Raw genomic sequence first — 13,748 nt, forward strand, 5'->3', positions numbered from 1 at the left:
AGGAGAGGGAGAAAGAGAGAGAAACATCAATGATGAGAGAGAATCACAGATCAGCTGCCTCCTGCACGCCCCCTACTGGGGATTGAGCTGCAATGGCTGGGAATAAACCAGTGACCGCTTGGTTCCTGGGTCATGCTCAACCGCTGAGCCATGCGGGCTGGGCTCTCTGGGTATTTTTTTTATCTCCCCTGATCCAGCCATGGGTGAAGGCCCAAGACTTGTTCCCCAGGGCGCTGGGGAGCCCACGAGGGCCAGGAGCAGGGAAGGGGCAGGGTCAACTCCGAGTGTAGAGAGACCCTCTGGAGCCCCGCAGGACCGGCGGGGAGGGGGGGGGGGATGGGCGCAGAGGGGAGGACTTGGGTGGGGAGGCCGGGGCAGGAGGAACAGGGCTGCAGGTCCGGGCAGGGGTTGAACGTCTCTGTCACTGGCATGTAGAGGGAGCCTGGGCCCCCTGTGCCCTGAGGCCATCCCTCCCGTCCCCCGCAGCTGCGGGATGCAGAGGTGGAGCGGGACGAGGAACGCAAGCAGCGCGCCCTGGCGGTGGCCGCGCGCAAGAAGCTGGAGGCGGAGCTGGAGGAGCTGAAGGCCCAGACCTCGGCCGCCGGGCAGGGCAAGGAGGAGGCGGTGAAGCAGCTGCGCAAGATGCAGGTGAGGGGCGGGGCCTAAACCGGAGGGGCGGGGCTAACGCCCGGGGATGGGTGGCCCCACCTCCGCTCCTGCGAGGCCAGCTTGGGCCCCTCCCTCCCCTCCCCCCCCCCAGCAGCACCCAGATTTCCCACCGGCCTTATAACATCCATGCCCCAAAGGCTCACTTGGTTCTTTTAATATTTTTATTGCCTTTATTTAAAATGCTTAATTTTTAAGGCCAATTCACCCATTTTATTTAATTTTTGAAATGGAAATAACATTGTGAACGTTATATTTGGTTGTTTAGGAAAAAAGATTTTTTTTTTATAATGATGTATCAAGGTGGGTTCATCATTTGTAACAATTCCCGCTCTGGGGGGGATGTCCATGGTGGGGAGGCGGTGCCTGGGGACAGGGCTCTATGGAAACCTCTGTGCCTTCTGCCCAATATTGCCGTGAACCTAAAACTGCTCTAAAAAGCCAAGTCTATTTTATTCTTTAAAAAGTTTTTAATCCTTGCCCAAGGATATGTCTTTATTGGTTTTTAGAGAGAGGAAGGGAGAGAGAGAAACATCAGTATGAGAAAGAAACATCGATCGCTTGCCTCCTGTATGCGCCCTGACTGGGGATCGAACCCGAAACCTAGGTATGTGCCCTGACCGGGATTCGAACCCACAATCTTTTGGTGCACGGGACACCACGCCAACCAACTGAGCCCGGTGGCCAGGGCACCAGGTCTCTTTTTTTCTTTTTTTTTTTCTTTTTTTTTTATATATTTTATTGATTTTCCACAGAGAGGAAGGGAGAGAGATAGAGAGTTAGAAACATCGATGAGAGAGAAACATCGACCAGCCGCCTCCTGCACATCCCCTACTGGGGACGTGCCCGCAACCCAGGTACATGCCCCCGACCGGAATCGAACCTGGGACCCTTCAGTCCGCAGGCCGACGCTCTATCCACTGAGCCAAACCGGTTTCGGCCTCTTTTTTTCTTACATATAGAACTGGGCTATCCACAGTGGGTACCAGCCCCGTGTGGCTATTGGGCATCTATATAATGTGGTGGGTCCAAAATTATGATTACCTACTGGATTCGGAAGACTTAGTACAAAAAAAGAGAAAAAAGGTGAAATGCCTCAATAATTTTTACATTATTAGAAGCAGAAATAACCTTTTGGGTGTATTAGGCTATTACCCTTCACACTCATTTCACCTCTCATGAAACTGCTTACATCCCCCTAATACAGTGATGGCGAACCTATGACATGCGTGTCAGAGGTGACATGCGAACTCATTTTTTTGGTTGATTTTTCTTTGTTAAATGGCATTTAAATATATAAAATAAATATCAACAACATAAGTCTTTGTTTTACTATGGTTGCAAATATCAAAAAATGTCTATATGTGACACGGCACCAGAGTTAAGTTAGGGTTTTTCAAAATGCTGACACGCCGAGCTCAAAAGGTTCGCCATCACTGTCCTCATGCGTTTCCACTGGGCAGCCCTGGGACAGAAAGATCCCCCCAGAAGTAAGAATTGCCACAGTGTGGTCCCCGAAAGAAAACGCCTACACTGAGAAGCTATTATTATCAAGCAAATGATATTTTTTAAAAACATGTTCATTGATATCAGAGAGGAAGGTAGAGGTAGAGAGAGAGAGAGAGAGAGAGATACTTTGATGATGAGAGAGAATCATTAATCGGCTGCCTCCTGCACGCCCCCCACTGGCGACCGAGCCTGCAACTCAGGCATGTGCCCTTGACTGGAATCAAACCCGGGACCCTTCAGTCCACAGGCCAATGCTCTATCCACTGAGCCAAACCAGCCAGGGCCAAGCAAATAATATTCATAACATTGACAATGGTTTTCTACCTTCAAGCCCGCTGCTGCCCTCACTATAGTTACTAACAGCTATGCACTATTCTGTTGTAAAAATAGAGTGAGGGTTTTCATGGTGGCTTGTGTTTAATTTTAATTTTTTTTTTAAATTATTGATTTCAGAGAGAAGAAGGGAGAGGGAGAGAGGGATAGAAACATCAATGATGAGAGAGACTCGTCGACTGGCTGCCTCCTGCACGCCTCCTACTGGGGATTGAGCCTGCAACCCGGGCATGTGCCCTTGACTGGGAATTGAACCGTGACCTCCTGGTTCATAGTCGACCCAACACTGAGCCACGCCGGCTGGGCTGTGTTTAATTTTCCTTTGTTTTAAGCATCCTTGAAGAGAAAACCCTTACACACTCAAAGCCGTATTAACCAGGTAGCAAAGCAGCTAGAAGTGTAAGCCCTGAAACCAGACGGCCTGGGTTCGAGTCCCGCCCCGCCACTTACACCCTGGCCACTCATAAACCTCCCCTCTGTTCTGCGCAGGCCCAGATGAAGGAGCTGTGGCGGGAGGTGGAGGAGACACGCACCTCCCGGGAGGAGATCTTTGCCCAGAACCGGGAGAGTGACAAGCGCCTGAAAGGGCTGGAGGCGGAGGTGCTGCGGCTGCAGGAGGTAAAGCCTGGATGGACGGATGGATGGATGGATGGATGGACAGACGGACGGGGTCTGGGGTGGGAAGGGGGGGTGAGGGTGGGCCAAGCTGGGAAGTGGGGAGTGATACCAACTACACTGGGCCTGGGGGTATTGGGGAGCCCTGGGGAGGGTTCTGAGCATGAGGGCGGCCTGGTCTGGGGCCTGAGGGAGGATGAGCAGGAGGAGAGGGGCTGGAGGCGGGAGGTGGGGGAGGATGAGTCCTGAGTCCGGGCTCTGGGGACACGGAGGGAGGAACCAGGCAGAGAGCAAAGGGGCAGGATGGGCGTGGCTATGGGTGGTAAGGGGTCAGAGGACGTGAGAAGAGAGGTGGGGGTCTGGCCCGGAGACTGGGGGAACCTGAAAGGAGGGCAGGTTTGAAAGGAGACGCTTGAGCTCAGTGAGGAGGTGATGAGGGTGAGGGGCCTGGGGACGGACAGCAAGAGGTGGATAGTGGTCAGGGCCCCGGAGAATTCTGTGTGTGGATTGAAGCTCACACCAAAATCCCCCATGTTCGTGTGCAATGAGAAAAAGGCCACAGGACTTGAGGCGTGAGAGGCAGCGAGGCTGGTACCCAGGTGCCCGCCCCCCGCAACCCCGCTGACCACCCCTCCCTGGTCATCGCAGGAACTGGCCGCTTCCGACCGCGCCCGGCGGCAGGCCCAGCAGGAACGGGACGAGATGGCAGACGAGCTGGCCAACGGCAGCCTTAGCAAGTGAGTGGCCCACGGTCACGCGGGGCGAGGGCCCCCCCTCCGGCCGTCCTGCCCTCTCACCCGCCTGGCCGCGTTCTCCTAGGGCAGCCATTCTGGACGAGAAGCGGCAGCTGGAGGGGCGCCTGGGGCAGATGGAAGAGGAGCTGGAGGAGGAGCAGAGCAACGCGGAGCTGCTCGGTGACCGCTACCGCAAGCTGCTGCTGCAGGTGAGCCGCCCAGCCCCGCGCCGGCCCCACCGACCCACCAGAACCTCAGGCCTCTTATTCAACAGACATAACAAAAGGAGCGCCTGGGTTGGGTTTTGAAGGTTGAATAGGAGTTCTCAGGAAGGGAGGTAGTGATGCCTTCATTCGCTTGTATTTCTGAGGCTTCTTGAGGGCTGAGCCCAGAGATGAACTACACTGTCACATTACAGGTGGCATGTGCGGCAATAGGAGTGTCCTGGGCCCAGCGGGGAGATAGCGGGAATTGGTCTCTGCAAGAGTCACAAGAAGAGAGAAAGAGAGAGAGAGAGAGAGAGAGAGAGAGAGAGAGAGAGAGAGAGAGAGAGAGAGAGAACACAAGAGAACATGGATTTGTTGCTCTAGTTATTTATGCATTCATTGGTTGCCCTGACTGGGTATCACCAGTGTCGGAAGGAAGGAAGGAAGGAAGGAAGGAAGGAAGGAAGGAAGGAAGGAAGGAAGGAAGGAAGGAAGGAAGGAAGGAAGGAAGGAAGGAAGGAACCCGTAATCCTGAATTTGACTTGGATGTGTTCACCCTTGTCCAAAAGGCCTAGAAACAATCATCAATCTAGTAGCACTGAGCACCCCTACATTCTAAATTGTGGTCTAGCCCTGGCTGGCTTGGCTCATGGGTAGAGTGTCGGCCATGCGGACTGAAGGGTTCCGGGTTCTATTCCAGTCAGGGCACATGCTTGGGTGGCAGGCTGGATCCCCGGTGTGGAGCAGTGTGGGGCGTGCAGGAGGCAGCTGATCAATGATTCTCTCATCATTGATGTTTCTACCTCTCGCCCTCTCCCTTCTTCTCTCTCTAAAATCAATTAAAACTTTTTTTTAAAGTAGTCACTTCCCTTTTTTAAAAAAAAGCGCATTCATGGAGGCCACTCAGACCTGCTGTATCACAGTCTCTGGAGGGTGAGACCATGCAGTCCGCATTTTTTTTTTTATAAGTTTCCCAGATGATCCTGTTGCAAAAAAAAAAAAAAAAGTGTGATAACCCTTGGAATAGACTCATTCACAGTCAGAGGTAGAATTTATAGCATTTAAGCAAGTTTGTGATAGTCTTGTGGGCTTTTTAAAATAGCAAAAACCAACCTGTTCTGGTTTTGGTTAGAGCATCGTCCCGATACACCAAGGTTGTGGATTCGATCCCCGGTCAGGGCACCTACAAGAAGCAACCAATGACTGCATAAATGAGTGGAACAACAAATTGATGTTTCTCTCTCTCCCTTCCCCTCTCTCTCTAAAATCAATCAATAACTTTCTTTTTCTAAAATAGCACAAATCTATCCAAAAGGTAATGCTGTCTGCTGATAGGTGGATCTGGAAAAAACACACGTTCGTGTGTGTTGAGTGTTTAGTGTGTATCAGCTTTGTGCTCTGTACTTGGCAGTCATCCGCGTACTCAGTTGTGGGAGGTGCCTGGGCTCACCCACCGCCTCTCCTCTGAGACACCCTGCCTCTCCCGCTGCTCCAGGTGGAATCGCTGACCACAGAGCTGTCCGCTGAGCGCAGCTTCTCAGCCAAGGCCGAGAGCGGACGGCAGCAGCTGGAGCGGCAGATCCAGGAGCTCCGGGAACGCCTGGGCGAGGAGGACGCGGGTGCCCGGGCCCGCCAGAAGATGACCATCGCTGCCCTCGAGTCGAAGCTGGCCCAGGCAGAGGAGCAGCTGGAGCAGGAAAGCAGGTAGGTGGGAGAGGGGTGTGTGGCTGGGGGGGTGGGGGGTGCAACCCTCACATTCTGGTCAATGAGATGAAGGGGAGTTGTTTTACAAACATCTGGTCTGAAACATTGCAAAGGCATCATAATATTAATGGTTGCTGACTTTCTGTATCATTTAAGAGGCTTTGAGCTGCAAGAACCTGTACTTCCACTACAAGTATGATTTAAACAGTAATGTAGCAGGTAGCTAAAGCTGCATAACAAATATCCTAAAACTTAGTGGCTTAAAACAACAACCATTTCCCCTGAAAACCAAATAATTTTATTAACCAAGTAGAGGCCCAGTGCACGAAATTCGTGCGTGGGTGGGGTCCCTCAGCCCAGCCTGCACCCTCTCCAAATTGGGGCCCCCGGGGGATGTCCATCTGCAGGTTTAGGCCTGATCCCTGCAGGATTGAGCCTAAACCAGTAGTCGGACATCCCTCTCGCAATCCGGGACCACTGGCTCCTAACCGCTCACCTGCTTGCCTGCCTGATGCCCCTAACCACCTCTGCCTGCCTGCCTGATCTCCCCTATCTGCTCCCCTGCTGGCCCAATCACCCCTAACCGCCTCTGCATGCCTGCCTGATCTCCCCTAACTGCTCCCCTGCTGGCCCAATCACCCCTAACCGCCTCTGCATGCCTGCCTGATCGCCCCTAACTGCCCTCCCCTGCCAGCCTGGACACTCTTAACTGCCCTCCCCTGCTGGCCTGACCGCCCCTAACCACCTCTGCCTCGGCTCCTGCCACCGTGGCTTTGTCCGGAAGGATGTCCGGAAGATGTCTGGTCTAATTAGCATATTACTCTTTTATTAGTATAGATGTCACCCCATGAAATCCAATTAAAAATTAGCATTTGCCACATGCGTAATAAGATTGAACACGTTTTCATTTGCTTACTGGCATTTTGGATCACCTCTTTTGTGAAATGACTGCCTGTTTAAGTCTTTTGCCCATTAAACAACAACCACCACCACCATTTATTATTGCTCAGGAGTCTTTGGACTGGCTGCTGGGTCAGCTGTTCTGAGCCTACAGGGTCTCACTCATGCGCCTTTGCTCACCTGAGGGTCAGCTAGATTGGTTTGCTGATCTTGGCTGGCTCTCCCATGTTGAAGGTCTCACCTGGGACAACGAGGCTAACTTGTCTCTGCTCCAGGCTGGCCCAGGATTGCTCACATGGCAGAGTCAAAGCTCCAAGAGGGAGGGAAAGTGTTAAAGGCGCTCAGGGCCCTAGTCAGAGAAGAACATTGAGAAAGAAAAGACAGAGGGAGAAAGAAAATTCCCGGCCCAGGAGGGAAGGTCAGGTGGGTGGGATGAGGTCTAAGCTGGGGGTTAAGGCTGTGAGGACAGAGAGGAGGGGTCAGGACAGAGTGCAGGGGGCAGTGGGACAGGGTTTGGGTACTGAAAAGCTGGGGGCTGGGGGGCACGAGGCAAAGGAGACACAAGGAGCCAGGACAGTGCCCATGGTTTGACCAGGGAACAGTGGTCAGTGGGTCAGCTTCTGAGTGGAGGATTAGGGGACATACAGTTGAGGGGGGGTGGCCTAGTGGGTTATAGAAAACTGATGGAGACGCTTTAAAGAACATCAGGCACCCAGCCGCCTTGGCTCAGTGGTTGAGCATCGACCTATGAACCAGGAGGTCAGAGTTCGATTCCCAATCAGGGTACATGCCCAGGTTTGGGGCTCGATCCCCAGTGGGGGATGTGCAGGAGGCAGCTGATCAATGATTTTCTCTCATTGTTGATGTTTCTATCTCTCTCTTCCTCTCCTTTCCTCTCTGAAATTAATTTTAAAAATATATTAAAAATCCTATATAATAAAAGCCTAATATGCTAAATGTCCAGTCATCTGGTTGTCCGTCCAACCAATCAAAGCATAATATGCTAATGATATGCTAAGGCCGCTCAACCGCTCACTGTGATGTGCACTGACCACCAGGGGGCAGATGCTCCAACCGGTAGGTTAGCTTGCTGCTGGGTTCCAGCCAATTGGGACTGAGCGAGATGGGCTGGACATGCCCTGGAGTCCTCCCTCGGTCCCTCCCCGGCTGGCCAACCTCCTGTGTCCCTTTTAGGCCCCAATCATGCACCAGTGGGGTCCCTCGGCCTGGCCTGCGCCCTCCCGCAATCTGGGACCCCTCAGGGGATGTCAGAGAGCTGGTTTCGGCCTGGTCCCACAGGCCAGGCTGAGGGAATCCCACTGGTGCATGAATTTGTGCACCAGGCCTCTAGTAAATAAAGAAAACACCAGGCACCCTAGTAGAAGCCAAGGATGTGGGGAGCCTGGGTGCTAATGGCTGAGTGAACTGTGGGAGTCGGTTGGGGGTGGGAAAGCAGGAAGAGGCCAGTTGGAGAACAAGACAGCAGCCACTGGATGAGGCCAGGGGACAGAACTCAGGGTGTGGCTCTCCTGACTCTCCCCTCACGCCTCTCTCCAGGGAGCGCATCCTCTCCGGCAAACTGGTGCGCAGAGCTGAGAAGCGGCTTAAAGAGGTGGTGCTGCAGGTGGAGGAGGAACGGAGGGTGGCCGACCAGCTCAGGGACCAGGTGAGCGGCTAACCCCACTCGGGAGCAGTCGGGGTGGGGACCACTGACAGAGAAATAGCACACGCTACCTCAGGAGGCAGCGAGTTCCCATCACAGGAGGCAGCGTGCAGGTGCTGCTGGACTGGAACTAATGCAGATACCATCCGGGGCATGGAGCCATCGCAGAGGGTTGGAGTCCATGGCTTTGTGATCCATAAATATTGAATCTAGGAAAGCTGAGATTTCTGGGAGCTGAGACAGCCAAGGAGAGGGTAGGCCAGGGCTAAAATAACACATACTGTTTATTGAGTGCTTTCGATGAGCCAGGCACTCTGCTAAACACGTACTAGGTTGTCCATTTATTTCTTATCAGAACACTGTGGTAGTATACTGTTATTTTTCCCCTCGTGTCCAGATGAGGAAACTGAGGCACAGAAAGGTGAAGCAACTTGCTCAGAGGTATTTTGCTCAGAAGTATTTTGCTAGAAAGATCTTGAGTGAGGGTTCAGATCCCAGCACAGTGGCTGCAGAGCCCATGCTCTTAAATACTGAGCAGTTACTGAGTCCCAAGCTCTGTGCTACCTGCTTTTCCTTTTTAAGTTCTTTTTTTTTAAAATATATCTTATTGATTCATTACAGAGAGGAAGGGAGAGGGACAGAGAGAAATATCGACCAGCTGCCTCCTGCACACTCCCCACCGGGGATGTGCCTGCAACCAAGGCATATGCCCCTGACCGTAATCGAACCTGGGACCCTTGAGTCCGCAGGCCAACACTCTATCCACTGAGCCAAACTGGCCAGGGCTTAAGTTCTTTTTTTAAAAGATGTTTTTATTGGTTTTAGAAGGAGGAAGGGGGAGAGATAGAGAGATAGAAACATTGATGAGAGAGAATCATTGATCGGCTGCCTCCTGCACACCCTCCACTGGGGATCCAGCCCACAACCCTGACTGGTAATCGAACCAGTGACCAAAAGGTTCATGAGTTGACGTTCAACCACTGAGCCACTTGCTTTATTTTTAGTGTATTTTTTATTGTTGATAGTATTACACATATCTGCCGTTTCTCCTTTTCCCCCTCTTCCCAATCCCTACCCTCCCCGCACCAGGTTTTCACTACCACTACTTAAATACCGCTTTTTAAAAAATACATGCTTGCGTTCTCTCACTAGCCTGATTTCCCAGGTGAAGAAACAAACTTTTAAAGGGGATATAATTTTCATCAAAGTCACAGTCAGTAAAGGCAGAGCCTGGGTCAGATTCCAGGTGTGTCAGACTCTATACAGCAGTTGCCAACCGGTGGTCCACAGACCACTGGTGATCCATGAGGTCCAAAAGGTTGCGACCACTGCTCTATATAGTATCACTGTGCCCTTAAAAGCTCAGCTGTATTCACCATTCATTCCACAGTACCCACTACATGTTGGGCACTGTGCTAGGCATTGGAAATATGGCTGTGAATGACACAGAGAAGGTCCCTGCCCTCACAGAGCTCACATTGTCAGCATAGAAAAAGAAAGGCACAAGGAATCAATAAACAAGCAGAGATAATTACAGATTGTGACAAAGGCTATGAAGGAAAAAAGAGAACGAAGAGCAAGGGAGACACAGAGGACTGGGGAATCCTCTCTTAGGAGGGGACATGTGAATTGATACCTGGAGCCTGAGGAAGAGACAGGCAGAGGGAACGCCAGGTGAAAAGGCCTTGGGGTATGGAAATAAGCTTGGTGAGTTTGGGGCAAAAAGATTACCAGTGTGGCTACGGAGAAGAACTGGGTGGTGGGGCAGATTGAGTGATAAGAACAATGCCTGAGGACGAGGACGACACCCAGAGGCATGACCTGGCCTCCTTGCTCCCACCAAGCTGGAGAAGGGGAACCTTCGAGTGAAGCAGCTGAAGCGGCAGCTGGAGGAGGCTGAGGAAGAGGCATCCAGGGCTCAGGCAGGTCGTCGGAGGCTGCAGCGTGAGCTGGAGGATGTCACAGAGTCTGCTGAGTCCATGAACCGCGAGGTGACCACGTTGAGGAACCGGCTCCGGTATGGCCGCCCTGCACATATACACCCTCACTCCATAAACTCCTGTCCCCCATTTCTCAGACCTCCCCTCACTCCATAAACTCCTGTCCCCCATTTCTCAGACCTCCCCTCACTCTCTGTCCCTTTATATCTCTTTGGTCTTCTGTCCCCATCATTCTCAGTCCCTCTGTCCTCATCTCTCTCTGTCCCTGTGTTCCCCCATTTCTCTCTGCCCCCACCCTTGCCCTCTGCCCATCTCTCTCCATTCCTCCCATCTCATCTCTCCCCTCTCGTTTTATGATATCTCTCTCCACCTCTCCCTATCTCTCCTTTTGCCCACAGACGCGGGCCCCTCACCTTCACCACCCGCACAGTGCGCCAGGTGTTCCGACTGGAGGAGGGTGTGGCATCAGATGAGGAGGCTGAGGAGGCAGAGCCAGGTTCTGGACCGCAGCCCCCGGAGTCTGATGGGCCCCAGGAAGTGCAGCCCCAGTGACCCCTCCCTGTTCCGAGCCATCAGCCCCTCCCTCCCTGGCCCTGGAGGGTGCAGGTCCCATGAACCCACCCTGTGGCTTCTTGCACTTTGGAAATGGTGCCACCTGCTGGCACTACCCACTTATCAACCGCACCCCAGAGGGCCCCCTGAGACCTCCGTAAACACAGAACACTGGAGAGCCCAGGTGGGGAGCAGGAGGAAAGGACTGGGGCTCTCTCGCTGGAGTGGAAATTCGGGTGTAGTTTGCACGCTGTGGACCCATACAGCTCCCATACTTACTTCAGATGTTAATGGTCTTTATTAGGAAAGGAGCATGGCCCCCCTGCCCTCCTCAGCCAGGGTGGGCCATGGCCTCCCCCCATCCCCCCCCCACCCCGCCCCGTCTCCCAGGACTCCCAGCCTTTGATTCCTGCAGAGGAGCAGGATAAGGGGGCCTGTCTCATCCCACTCTTTCCGTGCTCTGCCCTCCCTTCTGTTGCTATTGTGTGATCACAGTCTGCTCTGGTTAGAGTCCCTGTGGGGGCTGGAGGGGTCTCCCTGACTTTGCAGCCTCCAGCTGTGGCAGAAATAAACTCCAGCCCCAACTGGACCCCGCCCGGGTGGTGTGTGTTCCTGCAGGGGGGGTCTCTGGTGGGTCCAGAGGGGCACTGACTTCTTCCACCTGCTGGCTCTGATCACAGCTGGCCAGTGGTGGGGGACCTCCTGGTACTGGACATTGCCCCACACCCCAGCCTCCCTTCAAAGCATTGCCTCCATTATACAGAGGAGGAGGCCGAGGCTCAGAGCTGCGCTGCCCCTCACTCTACACCAGGAGAGGCAGGAGGGGTGCTTGCTGTACTCTGGTCTCTGGCTGACCTTCCAGTCTTTGCAAAACAATGACATTGATGACTGTTGAGTCCGTGACCATGATCCTGACCGGCTATTTAGCGGTGCTGAACACACACCAGACATTTGTCTCAGTTCTCAGCACAACCTCTAGAGGCGAGGATCGCCTTGCTTTCCAGCACCTAGGACAGTGCCTGGCTCCTAGTTGGCTTTCATAATATAGTTGCTGAATGACTAGATCACGCCGTCCTGGCCTTTTATTGTTTTAAAACATATTTTTACCGATCTCAGAGAGGAAGGAAAAGATAGAAACATCAATGACGAGAGACTCATTGATCGGCTGCCTCCTGCATGCCCCCTACTGGGGATCAAGCCCACAACCCAGGCATGTGCCACCGGAATGGAACCTGGGACCCTTCAGTCCCCAGGCCACCGCTCTATCCACTGAGCCAAAGTGGCCACGGCCCTTCTTGTCCTTTTAGAGTGGCAAAAGCCCAGAGAGGTCGAGACTTGCCCAAGGACACACAGCTACGAAGTCGAACCCACACAGACTGTCTTCATAGTCAGCAATTCGGAGCATGCTGCCCTTCGCCCTGAGCACACACTGGGGACCCAGGTCACTCCTCTCCTGGGGACTAGTCGCCCTCACTCAGGAGCTCCCATCATCCAGGGGCCCTCAGACTTCCCAGTTAAGGGTGTAGGCAGGCACTCACCCCCAAACCACAAAGTGAGAGCTTTGTGTTCAAGGGGATTTCTGGGCCCCCAGAATGCACACCCATGCATGCTGCTTTCCAGTGGTTCTCAGCCTTCTGGCTCTTTAAATACAGTTCCTCATGCTGTGACCCCCAACCATAACATTATTTTCATTGCTACTTCATAACTGTAATGTTGCTACTGTTATGAATCGTCATGTAAATATCTGATAGGCAGGATGGTCTTAGGCGACGCCTGTGAAAGGGTCATTGGACCCCCCAGAGGGGTCGGGACCCACAGGTTGAGAACCGCTGCATCCGACCCCATGTCTTGAAGACCCAATCCCTCTGTGGACCCCCAAAAGCTCCCCAACCCTCCCCGGGACACACACACAGGACGCAGCTTTTAAATGAAAAGGAAACTTTAATCTTGGTGGGGAATGAGAGGGCGGGCGGAAGGGGGCATGACACTTTTTCTTTTGGGGGGTGACACATGCGGCAGCTTCTGCATCGGGCGGTTCATGCACCCAGGGTGGGCGTGGGGGAGGCTTGGGGGAGGGGCCTGCCGACCCCTCCCTCCCTGCCCTGGGGGTGGGCTGAGAAGACCCGCCATTAGCACCAGAGTTGGACGATTTGCAGACCTCCCCTCCCCACACTGACTCCGGACACCCGCCCCCATCCCTGAGAGCGCCCCCTGGCCACCCCCCCTCCACCTGGACAGGCCAGGCTCGCCCCGCCCACGTTGGAGTGAGAGAAACTTATTGCTGTGTGTGTTGGGGAGGGGAGCCGCTGAGCTCGGGGGGACCCCCGCCATCCGATCCTCTCCCCCCGCCCCGCCCCCCGCCCCGTGCCCGTGCGTCCCGAGCGCAGGAGGGCGCCTCATGCGAGTGGGGAGCGTCATGCAGCGCATGCGTGCAGTTGCGGGCACCCTGGCGGCCGGGCGGAGGTGGGGGGGAGGGGGAGGAGGGAGCGGGACATGGAAGTCGTCCCTTTAGCTCGCCCTCCCTCCCCGAGTCCCACGCTGTTTATTGACTTGGGGGATGAGAATCACGTGTTTGTAGAGGCTTGTCATGATCGTAGTTATTTTTAAAAGCTGAACTAAAAAGCTGGGTACGTGTGGCAGGTTGGCGAGCAGGGGGGAGACGGAGGGAAGAGGTCTGTACCCTTCGGAAAAGACCCTCGCCCCCTCCCCCCGCACCGTTCGTCTTCCGTGAGGGTCTGGGGAATGGGAGGGGGGGGACTTTTTTTTTTTAAAGAAGTTAAACCCTTTGGCAATATAATCAGTCCCCACCCCCGTACCCTGGTGTCTGGGGCCCCTAGCCCTTTGCCCCGCCCCGCTCCCCGCAGAACCTGCCCCACCCCTCACCCCAGATTCGCCAGGGTTTAGGGTCCGAGGGAAGGATGGGGGG

General features: G+C 53.9%; 1 protein-coding gene across 3 annotated transcripts in view; it reads left to right on the top strand.

Annotated features, from left to right (window-relative positions):
• Positions 1-11,411, top strand: part of MYH14 (myosin heavy chain 14) — an 83,064-nt gene extending 71,653 nt beyond the window's left edge. For 2 of the 3 annotated variants that reach the window (XM_036307096.1, XM_036307094.1), the window contains exons 35-42: positions 487-648; positions 2,998-3,126; positions 3,772-3,860; positions 3,943-4,066; positions 5,559-5,767; positions 8,225-8,333; positions 10,175-10,347; positions 10,669-10,822. In XM_036307096.1, coding sequence (XP_036162989.1) covers positions 487-648; positions 2,998-3,126; positions 3,772-3,860; positions 3,943-4,066; positions 5,559-5,767; positions 8,225-8,333; positions 10,175-10,347; positions 10,669-10,822 — 1,149 coding nt within the window. Of the gene's footprint in view, positions 1-486; positions 649-2,997; positions 3,127-3,771; positions 3,861-3,942; positions 4,067-5,558; positions 5,768-8,224; positions 8,334-10,174; positions 10,348-10,668 lie in introns of all 3 variants that reach the window. The other variant, XM_036307095.1, reaches the window with a different exon arrangement.
• The last annotated feature ends 2,337 nt before the right edge of the window (positions 11,412-13,748 follow it).

Source organism: Myotis myotis, unplaced genomic scaffold (assembly GCF_014108235.1).
Source record: "Myotis myotis isolate mMyoMyo1 unplaced genomic scaffold, mMyoMyo1.p scaffold_m19_p_45, whole genome shotgun sequence".
Classification (NCBI taxonomy): Eukaryota; Metazoa; Chordata; class Mammalia; order Chiroptera; family Vespertilionidae; genus Myotis; species Myotis myotis.